At 37.5% G+C, this 26,050-nt stretch overlaps 1 protein-coding gene across 4 annotated transcripts; it reads left to right on the forward strand.

Moving 5' to 3' along the window:
* The first annotated feature begins 6,550 nt into the window (after positions 1 to 6,550).
* On the forward strand, positions 6,551 to 25,977 carry STEAP2 (STEAP2 metalloreductase). Of its 4 annotated transcripts, none has more exons than XM_085227400.1 (6): positions 6,551 to 6,690; positions 12,014 to 12,538; positions 13,934 to 14,461; positions 16,014 to 16,178; positions 20,485 to 20,632; positions 25,558 to 25,977. In XM_085227400.1, exons 2-6 carry the CDS (start codon positions 12,047 to 12,049, stop codon positions 25,569 to 25,571), a joined length of 1,347 nt encoding a protein of 448 aa, XP_085083526.1. In that variant the 5' UTR covers positions 6,551 to 6,690; positions 12,014 to 12,046; the 3' UTR covers positions 25,572 to 25,977. The 4 variants fall into 4 exon arrangements, with proteins under 4 accessions (XP_085083526.1, XP_085083525.1, XP_085083523.1 ...); XM_085227399.1 differs by lacking the exon at positions 25,558 to 25,977 and having other exon boundaries at positions 12,014 to 12,200; positions 12,321 to 12,538; positions 20,485 to 25,190; XM_085227397.1 differs by lacking the exon at positions 25,558 to 25,977 and having other exon boundaries at positions 20,485 to 25,190.
* The last annotated feature ends 73 nt before the right edge of the window (positions 25,978 to 26,050 follow it).

Here is a 26,050-nt window from a genome sequence, read left to right on the forward strand (position 1 = left end):
GAATCCACCCTTGAAGAATGTAGTCTGCTGTAATCACTTTGTCAGGGGCTGATCATTGCCACTGATTTTTTTCAGCACTGCCACGACTTCTTGATGTTATCAGCATGTTCTGTTGCTGATAGCAAAATAACTTATTTTGGTAAGACCTTGAACTCTTTAACAAAATCTCACTGAATTCAGCTAAGTCAAAGCTCAACTTTTTTTTCAACAAGTTGAATTTTTCCACTGATTTAAATGTAATATTTGAGTAGTATTTGTGTTGGGGCTAATTTACTAAGTGTGCTAAGGAATATTTTGTCCTTACATTTAATCTGTGGAACTCACTGTTAAAAAAGAAGTGTGGCATGTATGGAGCTTTTTGAATGGCCAGTCAATGTTATAAGTTGTAGTCATGAAGCCTTGATATACAAGCTTACATTGTTTTGTTGGATGTACTTTGCTGAAAAAGGAATATTGAATGTAAATGTCTCCATTACTTGAAAATCTATGAAATATATTATTGCTGGACTTGAAGAATGGGCACATAATACTTCCGTGATTTGTCCTCTGCTTTTTTGTTCAGTCCTGTGATTCACGTATTAGACATTATTTCCTTTATCTATCCCCCAGTACTTGTGCACATATCAGGATAACTTTTGAACAGTGCACCCGATTCACTCAAAAGTGTTCAATTTGGGGAAATCTATACAGTCGGGGGGGGGGGGGGGGAGGAGAGAAATGGGGGGAAAAAAGAAAAAAGCAGAAGAAATATGAATGGAAAAAGAAAAAAAAAAGAGCAACTTGCAGGGTACCTTAGGTATCTCTTCTGCAGTTTGGAAATCTAACAATTGTTTGATAAGATTCATTATTAAAATAGGCTTTCTCTTGTACCTTCTAATTTCCAGTAGAGTTAGGATTTTCACAATATAAACATGGTACATTAATTATTCCCAATTAATTAGTTACGAAGAAGGGTATTCTGGGACAGAGGAAGGCTGGGACTATGAAGCTTTGCGAAGAAGCATTAACATGGAATGGGAAGAAACAGGACAACTGGAGATTTCATTATGAAATGAAAGGGACACAAAGGAAAGGAATTTAATGAATGCAATATCATCAAAATAGTAGGGAACAGAAATTTTTAGTACAGGAGATGGGTAAAATGAAGGATGAGTCAATGATGCATAGCATGGAATCTGAAGAGCCTGAAGTGAATCTGTGAAATGGATGAGACGCAAGTTTTTTCCACATGCAGCTGGAGAGTGGAATGAACAAATACAAAGAAACCAAGCTCAGCCTGCAGAACCTATTAAGTTGCAAGCATGTCTCCATCCCTGGAATACCATCTGAGGTATTTCTGGGGAAATCTAGTCATAATCTACAGATATGTATGAACATCAGCAAGGTTATAAGTAATTTGGAGGAATTATCCTGAGATGTAGCCCTACAATTTTATTTTGGATGCAGAACATAACTGTTTCTGAAGCTAGAGGGACACAAGCAATGGTTATTGCTTCACTTTTTATAACAGTTTAAATATAAACTGTTTTATTTTCAAATAAATTGTGCTTATATTGGAACAGACATTGCTACTTTGCTTCCTGGTAAACTGTACAGAGTGCTGTGTTAAATGAAGGAGAGCATTTATTTAAGACACAAACAAGCTAAACCACTCTTAAGTACTGCCTACGCAAAATAAGGAACCAACTGAAACCAGGGAACTAGATGGTGCATTAGACTATATTTAGAAAACTAATAGCTAATTAACTTCAGGTTTTACCCTTGTTTTGATGTCTCTATTCTACTGCACATATTTAATCCTCATCATTTGTAGGCATAATTCCCAGTGAACAGGACTTTTACTTAGCTATTCAGAATCAGGGTTTTTCCTTTGCAGATATATAAATAATTAGGGTCTACCTTTTCTTTGATAGGATCACAAAAAAAGTTGTTCACTCTGGATGGACTCTATTCTGCTGTGGACCACTCAGCAAAACAGCCTCTAAAAAATACCAAGACTGTGATATGTAGTATGTACCATAACACTTGACAAGCTCATTTAATACACTTTTCCTCATTCTCTTGCTCATGTTCCTCATTGATCCACCTTGATCCTTCCTATACTGCCCCTTTTTCCTTTTCTTAAATATCCAATAAAAATTATTTCACGTTTATTATGCTACATACTATAGAGCGTGATATTGATTGTTTTTAATTACTCTACTGTTCTCATGCAAAACCTCTGGTCTGCAGATTTGTGAAGCAAATTTGAACTCAAGAGCTGAAGTCCTAAACTGTTAGCAATATAAACATGCTAGCCTTATGCTCAAATGGTGGTCAAGACACAACATAGCCTGTGCTTCAATCAGGTGCTTTGGTATTCAAACAAGTATTAAAGTCTTTTAAATGACCCCTTGCAATATTTTTTTCAACATCCATGTTTCACTAAGAAGGGCACACCTCTGTTCTTGGTTATCAAGTCAGCTGACAAAAATATTTGTTCTGGATGTGAATGCTGTTTTTACAATATGGACCCCCAGCTTTGGGTTCAACAATTGTTGCAGACACAAGATCACATTTTTAGGACCTGCTGTCTCACTCTGAAGATGCCTTTTAAGATGAGCAGCCATGAACCAGGAAGAAATTGTTTGACCTTACATAACTTGCAACACGAAGCAAATGGTGTTTCAAAATTTACAGGGAAAAGTGGAAAGGTCTTGTGCTCTACACAAGGCCAAAGAACAAAGATTCTTAGTTGTGCCTCAACAATGACTATGGAAAACCACAGTCAGAGGTTTCCTTCCTTCAGATTGTTTCTGAACTATAAAATCTATCTACCAGATCATAAAAGCAGAAACAATACTCACTGCTATTTGCATTGCCTTAAAAATGAAATAATAACCCTGGATCTTTTCTGGCTTTTGTTGGTTTGGGGTTGGTTTTTTTGTTGTTGCTTTGGTAGTTTGGGTTTTTTTAGGGAGGGTGGGGCATCTGTCCTGTTTTGAATGAATCAGCCTTAATTTGTACTTCCTGCTGGGAAGAGGGATACACTGTCTTGCTTCACATGACCTACTAAGTATCCTCAACTCTGGCTTACTAAATGGGCTTTAGAAAGGATTTTTCTTTGCTTCCTTCTTTTTATCTTTTTTCTTGTTTTTTTTCCTTTTTCACTTTTCTTTCATTCTTTTTCTCCTTCTCCCTTCCTCAAAAAAAATATCTAGATGTCTTTGTTTACTTCAGTTTGTCTTTCTTCCCTTGCCTGAGGCATCTGAGAATCCATGTGGCTGAGAGGGGCAGTGATACTTGGAGAGGTGGAGAGCAGGGGACATCACAAACTGATGAAATACAAAGAGTGAAGGGACAATATTTCAGTTGAGGCAATAACCATTATTTCTTGTTCTTTTGTTAGCTAATGTTTAGAACTTTTTAAAAAGAGTATCTTTGTAAAAAAAAAAATTAATTAAAAAAATCAGAACACAAAAAATATGTCTCTCCCAAAACAAACAAAATCAAAAAACCACAAGTTTCAATTGTCTAAGTTTCTCAGATCCATTTTGTCTTTATAAAGAATGTTTAAGAGGTACAAGTTTTATTCTGAAAATAATTGCTGGCAGCCTTAAGAAAAAAAAAAAATTAGTTGGCCTAAATGTTCCCATCCTGAAAATACTGTATTTTACTGCTAAGGTACAAAACTGGCTGCGTTGAGGCTAGTATGCCAGAATTTATTGTATTTGGGTTTGTTGCCCAGATAGGAAGCAAATTTTTGTGTGTTTGTTTTCACTTGTTTTCCATGGGAAAACCCTGGGGCTTTGTTTTCCCTTTGCCAAGAGGAAGAACCAGAATATCTGTCTCCATTTGCAAACTGGAAACTCCTTTGTTATGTCCCATCCCTTAAGGGAAGAAATAATAATGCTTCCCTGGACTCTCCTAAAGAAAGCAAAACACCTGCTAAAAAAAACATAATCTCCTTTTTTTAACAGATTAAAGACAGTCCTTTAACAAGACATCTGAAAATTATATTGTCTATAGATCTACAATCCAAGAGAGCTATCTAATCCAATTTCATAATTTCACTGAATAGACATGGTCCAATTTTGTAGAGAGCTTTACATATATGGAACTGTACAGTCAATGAATATACAGATGATATAGTATATCCAAGAGCTTGGCTTATAAAGTTGTTATACTAGAGTAGAAAACAAGGACGCTTACCCCTCACCCTATCCTGGGCTCGTGTAGGAAACTCCAGTGGAGTGGATCTCCACAAGAGATCCTTCCCTACTGGTGGTCAGCTCTTAAATGGGTCTAGAAGAGGTGCAGCCAGGCTCCACCCCTTCTGGCAGCACAGGAGAATTGCCTTCACCTGTGCTCCCATGGCTGACTCATTGCTCGGCTCAGGTGATCAATCAGGCCATGATTTAGCAGTCCCCATACAGGAAGGTATATAAATACCTTTCCCTCGTGCAAAACCTGTTTGAATGTATCAGGAAGGAAGGTCATAGCTGTTCTGATTCCATTTAAACATGAATATTCAAACAGTAAAACCTCAAAAACATAACACATAGGATCAACCGAAGCTCTCCAAATTGTCTTAATGTTTAAATGTACTACATATAAACTTAGTGCTATCTGTTTAAATAGGCTGGTAAATGACCACAACTCAAGAAGTTTTCTTGCTTGCCACTGTGCACAAAAGCTAAAGCCAGATAGGTTTGCACACAGGCAGCAAAAGGATCACATTAAAAACAAATACAAAATGGAGAAAAGTACAGAGGTCCAGTTGCCAACGACCACTCTTGGTTTTCTTTGCCACAGAATCAAAGAATCTCCTGAGTTGGAAGGGACCCATGAGGATCATCCAGTCCAACTATTGTCTCCAGACAACCTAAGAGTTAAACCAAATACGGAAGATCATTGTCCACATATACCTAAGAGCATTGTCAAAATGCTTCTTGAACATGGACAGGCTTGGGAGCATGACTACTTCTCTGAGAAGCCGCCTTTCAGTGAAGAACTTTTTCCTAGTATCCAATCTGAACTTCCCATGCTGTGGCTTCAAGTCATTCCCTCACATCCTATATGATTCTGTAAAACACCAGAAAAAGAAAGTAGAGATCCTATCAACATTAGGATGTTGATAGGCATCTCTACAATGTAATAATTTAACTCACAATTTTATGACTAACACTGATTTTGAATATAATTCACTAATTCTAGTAACACATAGAAATTGCTACAGAAGAAATTAAGTGTTGGTGAGATGACATTGAATGACCTTACTGAGAACAGAAGCTAGGCATGGAGGGTCAGAGTCTGAGATGGCAGACAGCTGGTCAAGAGAACCAGGGACCATTTTCCACTCTGTCTGTGTAAGAAGAAAAACACCTCCCTGATACAAAATTAATACAGATCTTACAATGGATCATCTCCTAGAGGTGTGAGTGTTATGTTCAAGACATTTTGCTGTAGTCATAAAAAAAAAAAAAACACCATAAGAAAACAATCACGAACATTCAAAATTACAGACTTCTCACCAAGATTAAAATTCAAATGAGGGAATGTTGCAGGATTCTGACAATTTCATTAAATGCAATGCATCATCTTAAGATGCATGAATTTCTCTCATAACTGAATATGCCTATTTTAAAGTAAATATTTTTATATCTGCAAGTGTCACACAAAGCAACAGATAAGGAGAAACAGCCACAAGTAAAGCAGAAAGCAACATTCTGTTTTCTTCTTTTGATATATTTGTTGGTTGGTCTAAAACTTTTAATCCGAGTCCTGAAGTTGTTGTTGGCTACGGAAAATCAAGCCTAGGATGACAGCTTCTGAATCGGTAACAAAGAAAAGGGGAATATTAACACGCAAAAGGATGAGAAGCCATTTCTTACCACGGAAGAGTCCAGCTCATTTCTGAGAGATCTGTCAGTGGACTTCACTTTTCTATTGATTTCCACGGAGTATGGAACCAGTCCTCAGCCTGAGAGCTGAAAATACTGTTTGGAAAACTAGGCAATAGGTTTTCTGTGCATGTTTTGACCAGATTAAGAAACACTTCAAAAATACACATTTTCAGTGTCAGGGAAACATAAAATATCTGTGGGGAAAAGTGGCTTCTGAACTACAATTAAAAAGTTCCTCTGCCCATTTCCAATTCAGCAGTGTGGTCGTTAGCGATCATTTACTGAAACAAATGTTTGAATGGTTTACACCTCCCATCACGACTACCCAGTCAGGCAGTGCCCGCACACAGGACGGCAGAAGGGGTATAACTGCGTCTGTGCACGTGTCGGCATTTTGCCGAGACGAGAACAACGTACAGCAGTTCAGAGTAAAGCTGCATTTGCCTTCAACTGGAAATTTCCTCAGCTAACAAATCCGGGCCTCGCGTTTACACAGCTGAGCGCGTCCGTCCCCTCACCTCGCCGCTATGCCACGGCGGGCACACAGCCAGCTCGGGGAGCGCCTTCCCCACCGGAGGGGACAGATGAGGGCATCTCGCGCCCCCTGGCCGTCCCCGCAGGCCGGTCCCGGCCCCACGCACGAAGCGCCGCCGCTCGCTGCCCGCCCGGCCGTAACGCCGAGGCAGCGGCCGCAGGGGGCGGGATGCAGCGCAGGGAGGCACCGCCTTCCCGCCCGCCCGGCACTGCGGGGCTGGAGGCTGAGGAGCCGGAGCGGAGGCGCCGCTCCTCCGGCGGGCGGGAGGAGGTGAGCGGGGCCGACGCGGGAGGGGGCCGCGACCCCGCCGGTCGCCTCCGCGGGCCGGCCGTTCCCACCGCCGCCCCGCCAAGGGCTCCTCTCTGCCCACACTTCTGGGCGGGCTCCCGCGGGCCTGGCGGTGACGGGCTCCCCGGAGCCGGTGCAGGGACTGAAGGTCGGCGCGGCCGGGCCTGCCTGCCGTGCCCCGGGATGTCCGGGTTTGGAGGCGGCCGGGGCGAAGGTTGGGGAGCGAGGGGCTTCGGGATCGCCGCTCTCGTCATAGGCGGCGCTGTCTCTACAGCTGGCCGGGCCCCGCCGTGCGCCTCACGCTGCGATGCGCTCATCTGAGGCGGACGGCCGCCCCGCAGCCGCCGCTCCGCGCCCGAGCTGCCGCAGCGTAAGCGTCCGCCCGGCCGGCGCGGGCCGCTCGCCACAGCTGTCCCGAGAGCGGTGCAGAACGCACTTAATCACATCAACAACTCGTTCAGGTTTTCCGTTTGTTTGGTTTTCTCCTTAAGGGATTACGCTTGTCAGAGTTGTCCCCTTCTGGCTGGCATAGCTCTGTCGTGTTTTCTTAGGCTTATCCAAGGGCAAACGTCAAATTTATATCACTCCTGCTGTTTCTTGTATCCACAAAGGCAGTCTTTTTGTAGAAGATGGGTTTTCTTGCATTCTGTTCCTGAACAACCCAGATTAGCTACTTCTTATCAGCTTCCCATCTGTTTACAAGTTGATTGGTCAACAGCTTGCTGTAAAGTCTTTCCAGAGACTGAAGTTAAGCTAACAAGTTTTTGCTTCCCTCAGTTCTCCCCTTTTCCTCTTCTAAGATATGCATGTGTCACTTTTGCAGTCTGAAGACATTGCTTCTATCAGCTCTTCAGGCATGAAGGCCGGATTTCACAAGTGTCTGCTGACTTGAAAATCTTTATCTTATCTTTATCTTAAATTACCTCACCTTCTGCCTTCCTGCAAGATTAATTTCAGTCTTACACACTCTTTCCTCTGAACTGCTATCTTGCATTGGGTGCATGACTTTCAACTTTGGTTTCTATCATTTCTTAGAGCCCAAGAGTCATACCTGTCTGTTCTCCCTAGTTCTCTCCCTTTTATGAAAAACAAATTCTGTTAGTTTATTCCATTCCTCGCATTCTGTTTTCTTTAGAACAGGTGATGAGAAACTGTGGACAGTGTGCCAAATCCAGCTCAGCAGAGCAATTCTTCATGTCCTAATCCTTGATGTCCCTTCTCATGGATTTTTACTCAAAAACTGGAAGTGTGCTGCACTATGGCTGAATAGTACTCATTGCCCATTTTCTCATAGCAGTTCCATTTCTATTCCTTTAAGTTTCACAGTATTATTCTGTAAGTTTTGTAGTTACCTTCACATCATATAGCATGAACTGAAATGTACCTCTGTAATCATACAATGAATGCATATGTATTTTGTTATAACTAGTTGATGTGTATATCTCAGCTGATCAGAGTACAGCTCTTATTATTTTCCTGGATGTGAACCCAACAGGATACAGGAAATGCTGGTATTTTGGTCATGCATTGGATACTGTTCCATTTGTGCAGCAAGAAAGATATCAATGGTTTTTCTGTGCATAAAAAATGAGCTCCAGCAGAAAGTTTCACTATTAGAATCTTTCTGTAGAATATGGATTTTGTGGTCACTTTAACTTATTTTTCATCTTTAGAGTCTCAGTAAAATTTCAGTGAGTTTCTCCCCTTAGTCAAAAACTGAGAAGTGCCTTCTAAAGTATGTTCTCCTAATAGCTTCCTCTAGACCTGTGAAGAACAGTTTCTTTTTGGTTGTAGGACATCATTGTGTTCCTAGCAGATGGGTGGATGAAGTCCCTCACTGGTTACTGGCATCTTGTATGGGTGCTCAGAAAGAGCATCATTCTCCTTTATATGTTGTCTGTTCTTGATAACTCCCAGGAGAGAAGCAATCTGATGTTTTCCCTTTACTCCTTCTTAACGTGCCTTTCCTTATTGTTTCATTAATTCTCAGAGCTTATTTCTATTCCAGAATTCAGACACCACTTAAGTCAGAACTGTCATTTCATGTGAATGCTTCCTTCCTGAGGGAAGTTTTGTAGTTTTCTTACTTTTTTTTTTTTCCTGTTTTTGTTATTTGTTATAGCTTTACTGCATCTTTTAACCTCTTTTCTCCAGAGTTGTAGCAGTCTTTCTTTTAATTTTCTGTGTGCCTTTGCCTCTGTTCCTCTGCAAAGCCTCTCTTACTGCAGTGATAAACTTCAGTCTTAAGACTTTCTAATCTTTTGCTATTGGGGGAAATCTATTTCTCTTTGCCATTAACTTTGCATGAAATACATCTGTATAGTCAATGAATACAAAGATTTTATAATTATGAAATAAACAAGAGAGTTTAGCAAAGCAGATTATAATAACAAAAAGATAACAGGTAGAAAGCTTACCCCTGTTGTAGGCTTACTGAGAAGACTCCAAGAGGAGTGATCTCCAAAAGAGATCTTTCCCTACTGGTAGTCAGCTCTTAAATGGGATCTAGGAGAGGTGGAGCAAGGCTCCACCCCTTCTGGTAGCACAGGAGAATTGCCTTCACCTGTGTTCCTGTGGCTGTCTCATTGCTCACCTCAGGTGGTCAATCAGAGGTTCTGGCTGTGATTCAGCAGTTCCCATACAACATCTCATTTGCTTTTCTCTAGGCTTTATATTCTCTTTCCAGTCAGAAAATTCAGTTAGGCATATTCCTGACCCGTGTCCTTGAATCCCTTACCCTTGAATCAGTCGTGGTTAAACTCTGCATGGTCAGATCTGCTAGCCTGACCTAGCTGTGTCATTAGTGATCTCATGAATAGGCCTTAGGAAATTTCGCTTGTTTTTCTGTCATTGGATATATGCAGGTAGCTTGTTCCCCAGACTGAAAAGTGAGTAAGTCAGAGAGATGTCTGTGTCATGGTGGTCTGCGGCCTTCAGAGTTTTGTGTTCATTCCTGACCAGAATAGAATACCACAATAAAAACCAGCATAATCTTTTAATCAAGTCCAGCTTTTGTGGACTCGCTGTCCTTATGCCAGTCTCAAGCCAGCTATCTCCATCTCCTAGTATTTTATATAGTTCTCCAATTTTCTTTATATGCTTATTCTCTGTATTTCATTGACCATTCACTTCGGAAGCACAAGGTGGTTTTGTGGTTCAATAATTTGAGGCAGCTGAAGCTGGAAAAATATTCAGATCCATCTTTATCTATGTATTCACAGATCCAATTTCATTATTACATAAAGAAGTGGAAGAATGGGAAAGCAGTGATGACAAATGTTAGCCAACAAGTCAGAGTGCTGTGCTTGATGATACAAAAAAATATTTCTTGTCTCCATAAATGTAACTTCGATAAGTTCCTATAGCTGGATGGAAATATACACAATATGTATTATTCTTATGAGAAGGATGTACTTGTTTCCTTATGTCTGTAGCAGCCAGGAATAAAAAGGTTTTGGAAGGTCCTTATTCCTAATTAATATATATACTGAATAGGCATAGGAGAAACATGCTTTGTTTCTGAATAGGAAGGAAACTGTTAAGGTATTTACTTTTGTTTTTTTCACATAGTGATATAATGCTCAAAACTCAGTCAGGCTGTAATGTGATGCAGAGCTGGCAGATTGTCTGCTGAATGTTGTGGCAAAGGAGCTCAGAGACATTTAGTATTGAATCCAGTGGTCAGCCTTGGAAAATGTTACTCTTCACTGTCTGAAAGTTCCATTTTTTCCTCCATCTGAAGTTGAAGGTCATAGATGATGCAGTATTATGTCTGGACCTCACAACAGTACTTTCTGATTGAAACATGTGCCATGTAAGGTCACTCCATCCTTAACCTGAAATGCACCCTGGATGAGAAATGGGTATGTAGATACTTCCCTCTTCAAAGGCTTTCAATTCAAGTAGTCTTCTACTTGAATCAACTGGCCTAAATTAAACTCTTGCTTTTAGACTAGTAAGTCTTAATTCTCTTTGTGAATATATACTTGCTTTCATACAAAGCTGTTCAAATGTAAGAGTTTCTGTGTGCTGACAGAATTATTGATCTTTGTAGATGACACAATTATTTCACCCTCTTGTCTTTCACATAACCATTACTGGGTTCCCCCCAAAAAGGAATTGAGATATGGTTTTGAAAACTGTTGTGAGATTCATCATGACAAACTAAGAAACATTATAGAATCATAGAATGGGACCACAATGATCATCTAATTCCAACTCCCCTGCTATGAGCAGGGTTGCCAGCCACCAGACCAGGCTGCCCAGAGCCACATCCAGCCTGGCCTTGAATGCCTCCAGGGAAGGGGCATCCACAACCTCCTTGGGCAACCTGTTCCAGTGTGTCACCACCCTCTCAATGAAAAACTTCCTCCGAATATCTAACCTAAGATTCCCCAGTCTCAGTTTAACACCATTCCCCCTTGTCCTATCACTGTCCACCCATATAAATAGTCGTTTACCACAAGAATAGCATATGTTATATGCAGTTTGGGCTTTTTTAATGTGTAGCTCTCGTTGCAGTCCTTTTTTTAAAACTGTACACTGACATCACTGCAGTATTTTTATCCTCTTTCAGAATAGATCTACACTGTAAGTAATTGACTTCTGTCAAAACTGATTATATTTGCTGTAATGCAGATGACCAGAATATGTACCTCTCATCACAATCCCCTTTCAAAACTAAATGAATTATTATCTTAGATTTATAGACAGCAGAACTGAGGTGCAGTATATATGGGATCAGAATTCCCACACCAAACTCCCTCTAAATCAGATTTTTATCTTTGGACAGAGTGTGGTACATGTGTGTAATAGATGTGGGTTTTGGAATGGAAACCAGGAGTTATACGCTGTTTCATAGCTTGCACTCTAAAATGAAGAAATCTAACTTGTTGCCGTCATTTTTGTTCATTAATCTCTGACTTCACTGTCTTCGTACAAACATTTGGAGTCACTACATTCCTCTGCATTATGCATTCTTTTACCTGGAAAAGCAATTGTGCATCTCTATGAGTCACTGATTTTAATTTGAATGATTTAAAAAATGCATATGCTTTTTTTAATTTGATTTTTACCTACTTCTGTAACTCTGTTATTAAAACATTTGAAGTTTTTGTGTTCTTCCTTGGATTAGTGACACCGTGCAAGAAAAAAGTTTGTTTTTCTGCGTACTTTATGAAAGAAAAAATAGAATCTGAAAATTAGAACCACAGAATTTGCTTCAGAGTTTGTGGATTGTGATGGCTTGTAAAAATGTCTGATGCTGCTTTTTTTCCTTCTCTTGCTTTCTCTGCTTTTTTTCCAGAAAAAGTCATCATAGGTTTGGTGTCTTAGAATTATGGAATCAATCTCTATGATGGGAAGCCCTAAGAACCTCAATGAAACTTTTCTACCAAATGTGGCCAACGGTATCAAGGATGCCAGTAAGATCACAGTAGGCATCATTGGAAGTGGAGACTTCGCAAAATCATTGACCATTCGGCTGATTAGATGTGGGTACCATGTTGTTGTAGGAAGCAGAAACCCTAAATTTGCTGCAGAGTTCTTTCCCCATGTGGTTGATGTCACTCACCATGAAGATGCAGTAACAAAAACAAACATCATTTTTGTAGCTATTCATAGAGAACACTACACGTCTTTGTGGGACCTCAAGCATTTACTCGTCGGTAAAATTCTGGTTGATGTCAGCAACAATACAAGAGTAGACCAATATCCAGACTCCAATGCAGAGTATCTGGCATCACTTTTCCCAGATTCCCTAGTTGTCAAAGGATTCAATGTTGTTTCAGCTTGGTCACTCCAGTTAGGACCAAAGGATGCCAGCAGACAGGTAAACACTGTGTTTGTATTCATTTGACTTGTTTGTAAGATTAAAAGATAATCATCTACAGAATAAATGATCCAAATTGTGCTCTGGGATGCCTGTGTGTCTTTAAGGATTGCAGAGGAATGTAGGTACTAGCTTAGAGCAGTTAGCTGACATTTAATTGACTATAATAAGAAGAGTAGGATCCTAAAGTTTTCTGTAGGAAATATGTTAATTTATATTCTAGTGCTTCAAAGGATGAAGACAGTTTTTCCCAGTTTATTTTAGTTTAAATGTTGTTTTTTGTGGTGTGAACTGTTGAAAGAAATGCACGGAAATCTGAGGTCCTGACCCCAAGGCTTGGGAGCCAGCTCTTCTGGAAATGCTTGCATTCAGTGTAACCACAGAGAGAATATAACCCATTATTTGGCTTCTGGAATATCCCAAGATCATAAATACGAGGAAACAGATGGAGGCACACATGTTTCAAAGTAATCATTCATTTGATCCAGAACTGCTTGGGAACATCATGTTCAATTTATTTCCTGGTGTATTCCCCAAATCCATCCTGCATATAGAAGGTACAGCTGTATGTTTTTCTTGCTTTGCTAAAGCAATATAAAGACATGCATGAGCCCAGTCATTCACAGCTTTGTGGGCTACAAGGGTTACATGAGAAGTGGTGAGTGTAACATGAGTACTGGAGACTACTGAGTTCTCTGGCACTTCAAGTAGCATGCAATAAATACTGAATTAGCATAATTTTAAAAATAATCTCATTGCACTATTTTTGTTCCTTTTTGGAGCAGCACACCAGTATAAGTCATTGACTTCTGTCAAACCTCATCATGTTTTCTGTAATACAGATGATTGGAAACATTCTTACATAGAGATTACATAGTTCTCTGCTTTGCATTGTGTTTGTGCTACAGCTGTTTTGGGGTCATCATTTAAGATAAGTGTACATTTGAGAGACTCAAGGTTTGGAAATTATTTTAGCCGTTGTTTCATGTTCAGTCCATTTCAGTATGGGGAGTATGAGACATTTCAGTGTGTGGATTACCTGTACGTGCCACAGTCACCTCACTGTCAACTTCAAGCAAATGCCAATTTTAGTTTGGTTGCTCTGTGGCTAAATAAGCATGCATATTTTTACCTTTGCTGGTTTTGTGTATAGTGTTGTTTTTATTCAATATTTCTTATAACGGTGATAAATCTGTCAAAGTTAGCAGTAGTGCTGCAGTTTTGCCCTGGAGGCTCTTCAGCTGGGGCAGGGGATGAGGGCATTGTTGCTGTTTAATGGTTGAGGTTTTTTGGTTTTGTTTTGGGTTTGAGTTTTTTGTTTCTGTTTTGTTGAGTTAGTTTGTTTTTAACCTGTAAGTCTTTCTGTGTCTACAATTCACCTGACTTTTCCAACAGGTCTATATATGCAGTAACAACGTTCAGGCTCGCCATCAAGTTACTGAGCTCGCTCGTCAGCTCGGTTTTATTCCTATTGATCTGGGGGCATTGTCATCTTCAAGGGAGATTGAAAACTTACCTCTGCGACTCTTCACACTGTGGAAGGGGCCTGTAGTGATTGCCATTAGTCTGGCAACATTTTTCTTCATTTATTCCTTCATCAGAGACGTAATCCATCCGTACGTGAGAAATCAACAGAGTGACTTTTACAAGCTCCCCATTGAGATTGTCAATAAGACTCTACCAGTTGTTGCCATCACGTTACTCTCTCTAGTGTATTTGTCGGGACTTATTGCGGCTGCTTATCAGCTTTACTACGGCACTAAGTACAGGCGATTTCCACCTTGGCTGGACAACTGGCTGCAGTGTCGAAAGCAGCTTGGACTGCTCAGTTTTTTCTTTGCAGTTGTGCATGTGGCATACAGCCTTTGCTTACCTATGAGGAGATCAGAGCGATACTTGTTCCTCAATATGGCGTATCAACAGGTAAGCTGATCTTTAGCTAAGCCAAAAGTGCCTTGGTTGTATATGTAATACAAAATGCATGTTTTCTGCATCTTTTCCATTGTTTTCAGTAAAAAAATCTTTAGGATTATTATATGCATAGGTAATGCTTAGTAAGAAGGGAGAGTAAAAGAAGCACCTGTGTACCTTATATCAAGTTGTGTTCACATTTGTATAATAGGTTGAATCAAGAATATATTCTACTTAAATCTTTGGCAGCAGTTTGTACAATGAGGATGTAGGCTAGACAGGATAAGAGCAACACTTCTGAGGTAAGTTTCTCTTTGTGTGTTTTTGAGATGCAGGAGATGTATGTATATAGTAAGTGCATTTACAAATGTGAAAAAGTACTTAGAGTAGATATTATTATGATAATATTCATAAATACAATTGTGTTTTTGCAGTGAAAGTTCTGATACTTTATAACTCTTAGGACCAGTGGTAAAAATATTATGGTCATTAGGAATTCTGTGAATGCCATCTATTACAGGCAAGAAATTGACTCATAGTTCCCAGGAACAATAACTGGTCTTGTATAACTTTGAAACAGTCTCTGACAAACCTATAATCCTTTAGAAGATTTGCTACTTTCTCTGTCAGCTTATTGCCACCTTTAAAGTTGCAAAAGAGCAGCATTGCCATTCAGCATATAAAATCTGCAGGAAAGACAGATGAAATTGAACAGAAAGAAAAATTAAAGAAATCAAATCCTAGAAACAGAACAAAAGCATATTGGGTCCACAGATTCTAAAAGAAGTGAGAAATTGAACTTCAGAGACAGGCAGAAAGAATAAAACTATGAAAACCAACAAGGAATTGTAATTGTTGATATGAAGCAAAGGATCTACTGATATTTTTACTAACAGTTTGTTTAATTTCTAATAGTTCTGTAAAAATCTCACTTGCTAACGTTCATAATGGACCTCTTCTAAGACACATCAAATCACTGTAGTTATCTTAAAATGGAAAAAATAATTGAATATCTGGGCATCTTAACTTTTAGGGACCTGAGCTGTTTCTTTTTTCTGGTAAAGCTCTCCAACTAGAACATTTTCAAATGTATTTAATATCAACAGTGAAAGTGGCAAAACAGTTTGGCTTTTGTATAAGACAAAATGATGCTAAATTGTTTCCAAGTGTAAAGAACTAAAACACTGTGGATTCATCCAGTTTATGCTACAGAAGATATGTTTCCAAGGTCTGAATATGATTACTTTTCTGCAGTATAGAGTATGCTTATACACTGTAGAGAAATGTAGAACTGCTTGTATTTATAAGATAATTGTTGTAATGTTATGTTTTCTTTTACCAACTCATCTGGTTTTCCTGCGTAACATATTTTTAATCTATCAAGAGCCAATGCCAACAGTAAGGAAATTGTTGTTTTTTCTCCAAGACATGAGGAAACCTCTGAAATATCTGACCCCGTTTTATAATTGTTCTATTACTGTAGACATTTACTCAGCAAAATAATTTCTGTTGATGCTTTTAATATTCTGGAGAATGAAGTGCTTCCTTTCTGCTCCTTCATCAGGTTCATGCAAATGTTGAAAATTCTTGGAATGAAGAAGAAGTGTGGCGAATTGAAATGTATATCTCCTTTGGAATAATGAGTCTTGGGTTGCTTTCTTTGCTGGCAGTAACTTCTATCCCTTCAGTCAACAACGCCTTAAACTGGAGGGAGTTCAGTTTTATTCAGGTGTGTTACTCTCAAAATAATAGATTTTTGTTGTTAACATGAATTTCTTTCTAATGATAATTATTACGATATAAATATTATGAAAAACACATCGCAACATGATCAGAGTATGTTGTTTTTTCTATCTCATAAGTTAATAAGAGCAACATATCCTTGCTCAGCAAATAGATAAGCACGTAGGTAAATTCAGCATTTTATAAGTATCAAAGTAGGAATTTGCCTTTTATTCGTGTTGGCATTGAAGGATCAACACAGATAAGACCAAATGAGGATAAATCTATAAATTCCTTTTCCACTTCAGAATTTATTTCTAAATTCTAATTAGATAAAGTTGCACAGACTGACGAAATGCAGTGATAAGGATGGGATGAGATGATGAACATAGATGAGCTCAACTGTAAAACTGAAGTCTTGTCTTGAAGAATTATTTTTATACAGCACTCTGACATCCCTGGCATTATTAATTCAGTTTTTCTTCCTCTATACTGTGTGGGAATTAGTACTCTCAGCTGCATTATTCTCATTAGGTAAAAATTCCCATTAGGAAAACATGCTGTTTTATTTATTAAAAACAGTAGCTTTTCCAAGTCCTAACATCCCTTCTCCTGCCTATATCCGTAAGTTTATTTTTTATCAGTTTGGAATTTTGATTTGTTTTATGACTTAGGGTTCAGTACTGTAGTCTTAACTCTGTCTTATCTGATTAAGAGTTTTTGGACATACCCGCTTGTATGGGAACTGCTGAACCATGGCCAGAACCTCTGATTGACCACCTGAGGCAAGCAATGAGTCAGCCACGGGAACACAGGTGAAGGCAATTCTCCTGTGCTACCAGAAGGGGTGGAGCCTTGCTCCACCTCTCTTAGATCCCAATTAAGAGCTGACTATCAGCGGGGAAAGATCTCTTTTAGAGATCACTCCTCTTGGAGTCTTCTCAGCAAGCCCAGGACAGGGATAAGCTTTCCGTCCATTCTTCTTTAGAGTGATAACTTGTTCAGCTTAACTTTCTTGTATATTTCTTAATTATAACATCCATGTATTCATTGATTGTACACCACTGCAGTTAAATTGTTGACTAATTCCTACCTATGCTTGTATCTGCTTTACTGTTCAGGTATTGAGTTGCATTTCATAATTTACAGATATCTTAAAAGGAGTGCTGAGGAATACTTTTTTGGCTGTAGTTGTAAGAGATTTTCTGTATGTAGTAAAGCACAACAATTTTGCTAAAAGATTTGTCCAAGTACCATTCTCCAGACAGAACTGTTTATTCTCACTCACCATTTTGACCCTTTGCAGGAAGTAAATACTCATTTTGTACTGTTGAAACATTCCTGCCATCCAGAGTTCTGTGTGCAGATAACAGTACTGCATATTCAGTCACGAGGTCGTGACTTTCAGCCACTTACCCAGAATTTGTATCTAATTTTTTCTTACACAGATTTCCAGATCTCAGGCTTGTGTGATTTTTTTTCAGACAATGAATACATAATTATATGCCTACAAAGGCCTCTTTGTTTGTATTGTGTTTTCTGTAGTTATTTGCACTGTAATTAAAGGCAAAATAATTCAAATTTTAATTATGAACTTTGTCAAAACACTGAGAGATAATTTGCAAAATTGGGAGCAAGTTGTTCTCTCTGGAGGGTTGTTATAGTTGGGTCTGTATTGCATGCTAAAGAGAATTAGTATAGATAATTATTTATGATCATTTGCCATTTTTAATTGTACATAGGAAATTGAAATACTAAAATTTCCTTAAAGTTCATGACCATTATGTGGTACTTCAATTTTTCAGTAATCTCAGGATATAAATTAGTCTTCAGGTAGTTACTGTTACTTCAAAAAAGTCACTTGCTTTATTCAATCAGAAAAGAGGCTTTTCAGTAATCCCACTAAAATAAAAGGAGTTTGCAAGTTTGTATTTCTCTAAGCTAGCGAAATGAGCATTGAAACTGCAGCCTATTATCTCAGCGTTGCTTTTCTTTTAGCTGGGAAAATCAGTATGTCTTTACCTTTAGACCTGATTCCTGAGATATCTGCCAAAATAATTGCTCAATCTTAATTTCGTATCTCACAGATGAAGAGTCAGGCAGTCAGCACACCTAGTCAGTTTCTCACCTCAGCATTTCTCAAAGAACAACACGCTATTGCTTGCTCATCTCAGTAGGTACAGTTTGATCAAAATAAGAGCATGACCTCCTCTAGGGAGTGTTATCACTAAAATGCACTCAGTCCTAATGTCTACTGGCAAAATCTGAGTTTAGATTTAGCAAATTATTTACATACACAAGCACAGTTAGTTTTCTAACCCTGCTGCAGTAGAACAAGCTCTGAATATCATCATCCTATGTACAGTGGTACAGACCTCTATTGCAGTGTTTCTAATACCATAGAGAGTCCCCAGTAGTGAATGTTGTTGCACAGAAATCATGGTTGTCTTTGATATTCCAAATTTAGAGATGCTTCCATCTTACCTCACCTGATTTCACAACACAAATGACAGTGGTTCCAAAAATTCCAGCCTTAGGAACCAAAGCAATTCCTAGCAACCATCCTAGAGCCTGGGAAGAACACTTCCAGCATTTTCAACTGGTATTTCTACTAATCACCAATGTGATTCCAGTCAAGGAAAGTATCTCTTTCTGCTGCTTTCAAATGTCTTCTGCTCTTAAAGATTTAGTATCCTGTGTCTACCAGCCAAGAGCAACCTCTTATAGTGAGCTTTTACTCAATTTGCAAAGGCAGCCAAAAAACATGGTAATGATCTGTAGTATTTTCCTTTTTATAGGAGTTAATCCTTATAAGTGTTATTAATTAGTTCAGACCTTCTTTTGTCCCTAAGAAACTGGTTAATCTTGAAGTGGAAAGCTGGAGAGGGACTTTCTATAAGGACATGGAGTAACAGGGCACGGGGAAATCGCTTTAAACTGGAAGAGGGTAGATTTAGAGTAGATATTCAGAAGCAATTATTTACTGTGAGGGTGGTGAGATACTGGAACAGGTTGCCCAGGGAGTGAGTACCTCTGCCCTGGAAGCATTCAAGGCCAGGCTGGATGGGACTTCAAGCAACCTGATCTAGAGGGAGGTGTCCCTGCCTGTAGCAGGGGGTTGGGACTGGATGATCTTAAAGATCCCTTCCAACCCAAGCCATTCTAAATTTCTGTGATTCAATTATTCTTTCACTATTACAGACCCTTAGGCTACTTTTTTTTTTTTTAGGACAGAAAGATTGTCTTTGTTTTAACTTCAGTAAAGAGAGAAGCAAAGCCCACTATCCAGTTAATACATTCTTTGTTTTAGCAACTTTCTACAAATGTTTCTCAACCAAATTGGTCATTACAATAGTTTAGAAGAAAAATTTTTCATCACTTGTCCGCCCTCAGAAGTCAAAGCATAGTAGTCCTTTACCAATGTTTTGGGAAAGACAAACTTAATACCTTTAACTCAAGCCTGCAGAGCCGTATTAATACCTGCCCCTTAAAAGGACATCAAATCAGAAAATCACAGGATTTCCCAAGTTGGGAGGGACCTAGTAGGATCATCAAGTCCAACTGTGGGTATGGTACCTTCTGCAGCTTGCTGTAGATTGCATGATAAAATCCTTTGTAGGGTGTTGTGAGAACCTTCTTCTTAACATTAAATCTAGCACTACTTGTTTATGAACTGCATTGTTACTTTATGCCATTCTACTCAAATCCTGTAGTCCCAGTACTCCTTCTCATTAACGAGTGGACGGAGGAGGGTAAGGAATGGTTTATGCTAACTTCATACAAGTGCGTGTAGTTGTTGCAATGAAGGTCATCATTAGGAAGAAGCAAACTATGCCTCTTGAAGCAATAAATGTTTCAGTTGATAAACTCAGATCTGTTTCAGCAAAATGGCTCTGTTCCATAGTAGTATGACTCTTGCTACAATCTACACTTACAGCTGAGAAAACATAATTGAGAAATTAATTGTAAAGCCAACTGAGGTTATTCCAGTGACTTTGCTGGGATTGTTACTTAAGTTCATGTTTTGTGGTTTGCTTACATTACTTACAGCTTGTAGAAACATTTTCATTTTGGTTTTGGCTGTAGCCTATAGATACTAGTGCTTTAAATCAGTGTTTAATTATGTCCGTAGTTTTCAGAATGTGAACTTAAAACCACATAATGGTACTTCAAAGTAATATGTAGGTATGACATTTTAATGCAATGTCTAAAAGAAATATTAAAACAGTGGGTTAGACTTAATCTGATGAAGGACTGAGTACTATTTTCTCATCTTTTTTTCCCTGATTTCTATTTTTTTTTTTTTATTAAAGTCTACACTTGGATACGTTGCTCTGCTCATAAGTACTTTCCATGTACTGATTTATGGATGGAAAAGAGCTTTTGAAGAAGAATATTACAGATTTTACACACCGCCAAATTTTGTTCTTGCCCTTGTTCTGCCTTCCATTGTAATTCTAGGTAAGATCATTTTACTTCTGCCATGCGTAAGTAGGAAACTAAGGAGAATTAGAAGAGGATGGGAGAAAAGCCATGCAATAGAAGAAACAAGTGGGTCCGTTCCACATTTCTCTCCAGAAAGAATAACTGTGATGTAATGGTAGATCACAATTTGTTAGTACTATTGCAAATGTTTGAGTTTTTCTTTGTGTTTTTTTTGTCTTGTATTTTCAGGAGTTTATGTAATATATGTATAAAGTCAGTGTGGACTTGCTTGGCATACATACAAGCCCTCAATGGATTTATGAGAAATTTATAAGTAGGAAATTACTATTTTGGATAACTACAGAAATACTTTGTTTTGAATTACAGGGCAGATAATCATGAAATCAGATTTTTTTTTTTAATGCTCTTTTGCACAGTTGTATCACAACAATATTTCCTTATAACAGTGCTTTTGAGATATTTCTTTGACTCAGTGAGTGTGTCAGAGTGCTATGTCTTAGTACCATACTTTACCACATCTGTCATTTAAACCATGCTTCTGGGTTACTGAATTCAGAATATTGACTAATAGAGTTAATTCAGATTTTGAAGCAACTGAAACTAGTTAGTAATGTGTTGCACATTTTTATGTTTTTCCAAATATTCCATATTTAAATATGCAAAACCAATTTCAGATATAGCTTAAGTATGCATCTTGTAAACAGACAATATTGTACCTTTTGGGACTTTTTTGAAGAGAATCGCATGGAATTTTAAACTTTAGCATCTCTTTATTTGTGTATGTCATTATAATGAGTAATCAAAGCATTAGGCATGAGTAGGTAGACTTGCAGATACATATGCAAGCAACTACTTTTTGATGGAATAATTATTTTGAAATACCAGAAAATATTTTAAAACAAAAATACTGATAAATCTGCAACAATAAAAATCCACTTTCACTGTGAAACTTCCAGCATGTTGGTACAGCAAGGAAGCATCACATTACTCATGTTCTGTATGTTTTTACATTGGAGTTTCAGTTACATATGAATGTCCCAATTTATCCTACAGTCTCTGTATTTACACAAAATGATACTATCTTCTATTTTTATATATAGTCTTACTTTTACAACAGATGTTTCTGGGATATGCCTGAATTTTTGAGAAACAAAATGATTATTCTCAAACTTAAAAATGAAATTTTACCTCTAAGACTTGACATCTGTGTTTTCTGTGGGCTTCAGAAGAACATTCAGAATGATTTATTACTATTACTTTGTCAGGTTTTACTCTAACAAAATAGCTAAACCCAATTTATGTACCTTCAGTCTACTCTTAATTAGCAAAATCTTTATTTTAATGAATGAGAATTGGTCCGAATTTTCCTTGGATATATGAAATTATATTTTTCTTAGCTATTTTTGCACTGGATCTCTAAGTTTCTTAGCTGAATCTTCACTTACTATTTCTTTGCAAGCATTTGTCATCAATATGATACCTGTCAGAAGTTGAATTTATCCTTAAATATCATCAATTCTTTGAATCTCAGTACTTCTACAATGAAACCAACAGCTCCACGGAAATAGAATCTAGAATCAAATTCTACTCCCAGTTACACTAGGCTAAATCTGAAAAGTTAGTTAGTTGTTCTTAATTTCATTTCAAACTACAAAAATGTACTACAATTTTATTTTGATTGTAGTACTTGCATTCTTCAAACATCAAGTCTGTGTATGTTCAGGATTTGTTGCAAATCAAGAGACAGCTGGATCATTCTAATTCCAAGTGTGTTCACCAAGGTAGTAATGTTACTGTTCCATTTCCTGTATGCAGCTATTTCAATGACAAATGTGATACATGAGCCCAATACTGTTTTATCAAACCAGATATTAAGCAAAAAAAAATGTTGTTATTGCATATAGACAGGAGCCTAAGCTAATAGGAATCCAATTTTCTCATAAAAATAGAGAACAAATGTCATTTACAACTGCTAAATTACTTTGCCTGTGTGTAAATGAATTTTAGTTACAGAAAGCTGTGTATTTTTGGAAGGCTTGCGGGATAACCTATAACTGAATTTCCTAGCCAATGTGTGTTTTTTTTTCTATTCCATTATTACAGACAAACTGAAGAAAGCTTAGGCAGTTTTGCTCCATTGCTTTGAATAAATTTAATTACAGAATTAGCACAAAAAGTTCAACTGATACAACTATTCTCTTGGTTCTAATTACTCACATACACGGGTGTTTGCAGGAATATTTGCTTGTGAGTTGTCTGAAAGGCAGTTAATCTTCACAAACCCATGGCATTGTTTATGTAGAATTATTTCAACTCTTTGTTATTAATTTCATGCTAGAGAAAACAGCATATATGATTGATATTAAAATTCTCCAAGACTTTTCGTATTTTAATGAGATAAATACTGTGCTATGTTCTGTCCCAGTTCTGTGCATGAAACCTAATTAAAGTCACTAGAATTGAAGTGTAACTGAAAGTAGAATTTCCTTCCTTTGAACAAATTTAGGCTAGAAACCATTATTGTTGACAATTTCCAAATTAAATATGCTGCTGTTATTTTTATAGTAATTATACACTTCTGCAGGATATATAATTATCATTCACATCTAATTCTTGTCTGATGCAGTAGTGATAATGATGCAGAACTAAGATACTCTACTAGTTGAACCTTACGCCAAAGTCAATATATGTTGTAATATATCATGCAGCCATTCACAGTGTGTACAGAAATGTATTTGCCCTCTATCCTATGCAGAGTTATTTCATCTTTAGACTTCTTTAGGAATGTTAAAACTTAAATTTTGAACTGACAGAAGTGTCTGGAGGGAGTAGTAATGTGGTGTTCCTTTCTTCAAACTACTTGTGTTGAAAATCAAAAATGTGGTTTAATTTTACTTGAAAGGTTAAAATACTGAAGTATTAATAAATAGATAATATTTTTAGACAAAATATGTGAAAATATTTTGTTAAGTATTTGTGCTATAATATGACATACGGTTTCCAGTTAGGCCATGTATTTATTTCTAGCTTGGAATAAGATGACCTGTTGTTTAATCTTGTGTAGTGTTCTTTATTGTAAGGACCAATTAATAAGATGCTGTAAATCTGAAAATAAAATGACACTCATGCATTTATTACACATGCATATGTTCAGTCACATCAGGAAACTATTCATATGATTAATTACATTGGTTTCTGTGGGAGGACTTGAGTAAGGAGTTACTGGAAAGACACCTGAGGCTAAAAGTTCAGTTTCGGTTGCCTAAATCTACTCAAATCAAATCATCTAGACTCTTCAGTTACTTAGGAGAATATACATGTATTTTGAGGAATAGGCTGCTATAAAAATATTTTCTCTGTAACATTATATAAATCATTTACTGCTGGTAGGGATGCCCTGCCAAATGTGAAAATAACCTTCACTTCTCTTAGAGTTAAATAAAAACAAAAATGTTGCTTAATATGTGATGCAGAGATTTACATATTATGCTAGAAAATAGAAACCTCTGTATTTAGCAACAAGATGTTTGTTTTCTATGGATGTTAAGGTATTTCTTGATGTTGTTAAAAATGCAGTTCTATTGCAGATTCCATATTTGTCTTTAATTTTATGTTACAATTCCATTTACTGTGGCAACTATGTACAAGTTAACTAAGTCCTCATGTTCTTGAATTACTTAGAGATTAATTATTTTGAAATTCAGTTTTGCAAGTTGTTTGCATATGTAGCTTGCGGTAACAGTTGTTGTGAATTGGTGCCATTTTTAGCATTTTGTTCCAGCTTTGTGCATAATGTGATGTGCCAACATGAGAAAGAAAGTACATTTGTATTTTTATTTGGCATTAATTGGCTATAAAGTATTGTGTCTATAAACAATTAGCTGTACATGTTGCCCAACTAGCACTAAGGGAGATTACTGATTAATATAAGGCAAAAAATTCCCAAGTGAATATAGACTTCACAGATGTGACTATAGTTAGGAAATGATTTTCCTCTGAATGTTATAAAATCAAAGTAAGATATATCAGCTGCATAAAGATTAGATTGAGATTTAAGTGTGGTATTTTCAGCTGTAGCAATGAATTTATGCAGTGGTAGTAGATGCATATGCATAGTTCCTTTCAGATAGTACATTTCACAAGTTTTGGATTTCTTGGATGTTCATTTGGTGGTATTTTGTACAAATAAGTAAAGTTGCAGTACTGATATTGTATCATTATATGATACTGCTTGAATTAATTAGATTGCCACCTGTTTAACAAGTGACACACAACTGACATGAATGGTCATCTTTATTATATATTGCTTTTCATGCCTCGCTGGCAGTGTCTTGCAGTGAACATAGTTTGTCTCCCATATGCAATATTTTCCTGGTATTCTCTCTGCAGTTATTTGTCAGGTTTTTTCTGTGCTCTCTGAACAGGGCTATTATAAACTGTTAGCAAAACGCTTTTACCTATTTTTCCATAGACTCTGATTTACACAAAAATCAATAAAAAAAATTAATGTCAGGTATTTGGCTTTCTCTTCTGTGCTTATGCATAATAAAACTCAGTTTGCTTTCCTTTATAATACATGTGTACTCTGATTAACAGGTTTTCTAAGAGGTAGAACTTGAATGGAAAATCGTAGTAAAATTCTCAAGAGCAATTTGTTTGTTTTACAACACATTTACAGAACCATTTTTCCTTATCTGATTGTAGTGTACTCTTCACCTTTTCAGGGCACATATAGACACTACAGTACTATCAATATTTATTCAATCCACTTGTTCAAAAAACGTGTCAAAATTGAGACTGCTGGGCACAAGAAATTTGGCAGGGGGAGACGTTCTTCATGTTTGGCTGTGCACATGAGAAAGCATTACTGTTTAAATGAGGAAAACAGGTGAACCACTTTGCAGTTCTTCACTTTCAAAGTATACACCTTTTTCCCCTAGGAGGCCTATGCTAATGTAAGAGGAAAGAGGAAGATAATACATATGAGGTGAAACCCTGCTTCAGTAGAGGTCAGCAGCATAAACAGTTCTGAAATCAGAGAAATCAAGATGCACAAGTCAGTGAAGCCATCACAGCTCGCGTTATTTTCAAAGTTGCATAGCTTTCCTTTACTCTCAAAGCCATTCCCTAGAAGCAACAGAATATAGATATATTTAAAAATTAAAATATTTTATATCTATTTGTGTCCTGCCTGTCATAAAAACCTCTTTTTGGTCCTAGAGATCTGTCGTTTCTGAGCTGCTTTAAAATCTTGCTGTTTTTGTACATCACAGTGCTTGTTTTTTCTGAGTGTTGATACTATATTAGCAGCTGAGAACCCTGAATTATACCTTTGTCCAAGTAAAACTGAAAAAATGTAAGTTCTGTCTACTGTGACTTACTTCATTTCCTGTTAATAACACCTCAGATGGAGGGCCTCATCAAATGCACAGC

This window comes from Meleagris gallopavo, chromosome 6, assembly GCF_905368555.1.
Source record: "Meleagris gallopavo chromosome 6, MGAL_WU_HG_1.1, whole genome shotgun sequence".
NCBI lineage: Eukaryota > Metazoa > Chordata > Aves > Galliformes > Phasianidae > Meleagris > Meleagris gallopavo.

Bases quoted from the DNA above. Each gene is read 5' to 3' on its own strand.
- STEAP2 (XM_085227397.1), top strand. From the start codon at position 12,047: ATGGAATCAATCTCTATGATGGGAAGCCCTAAGAACCTCAATGAAACT. The intron at 12,539-13,933 runs GTAAACACTGTG...CTTTTCCAACAG, and splicing joins CAAAGGATGCCAGCAGACAG to GTCTATATATGCAGTAACAA. The intron at 16,179-20,484 runs GTGTGTTACTCT...TTTTTATTAAAG, and splicing joins GGGAGTTCAGTTTTATTCAG to TCTACACTTGGATACGTTGC.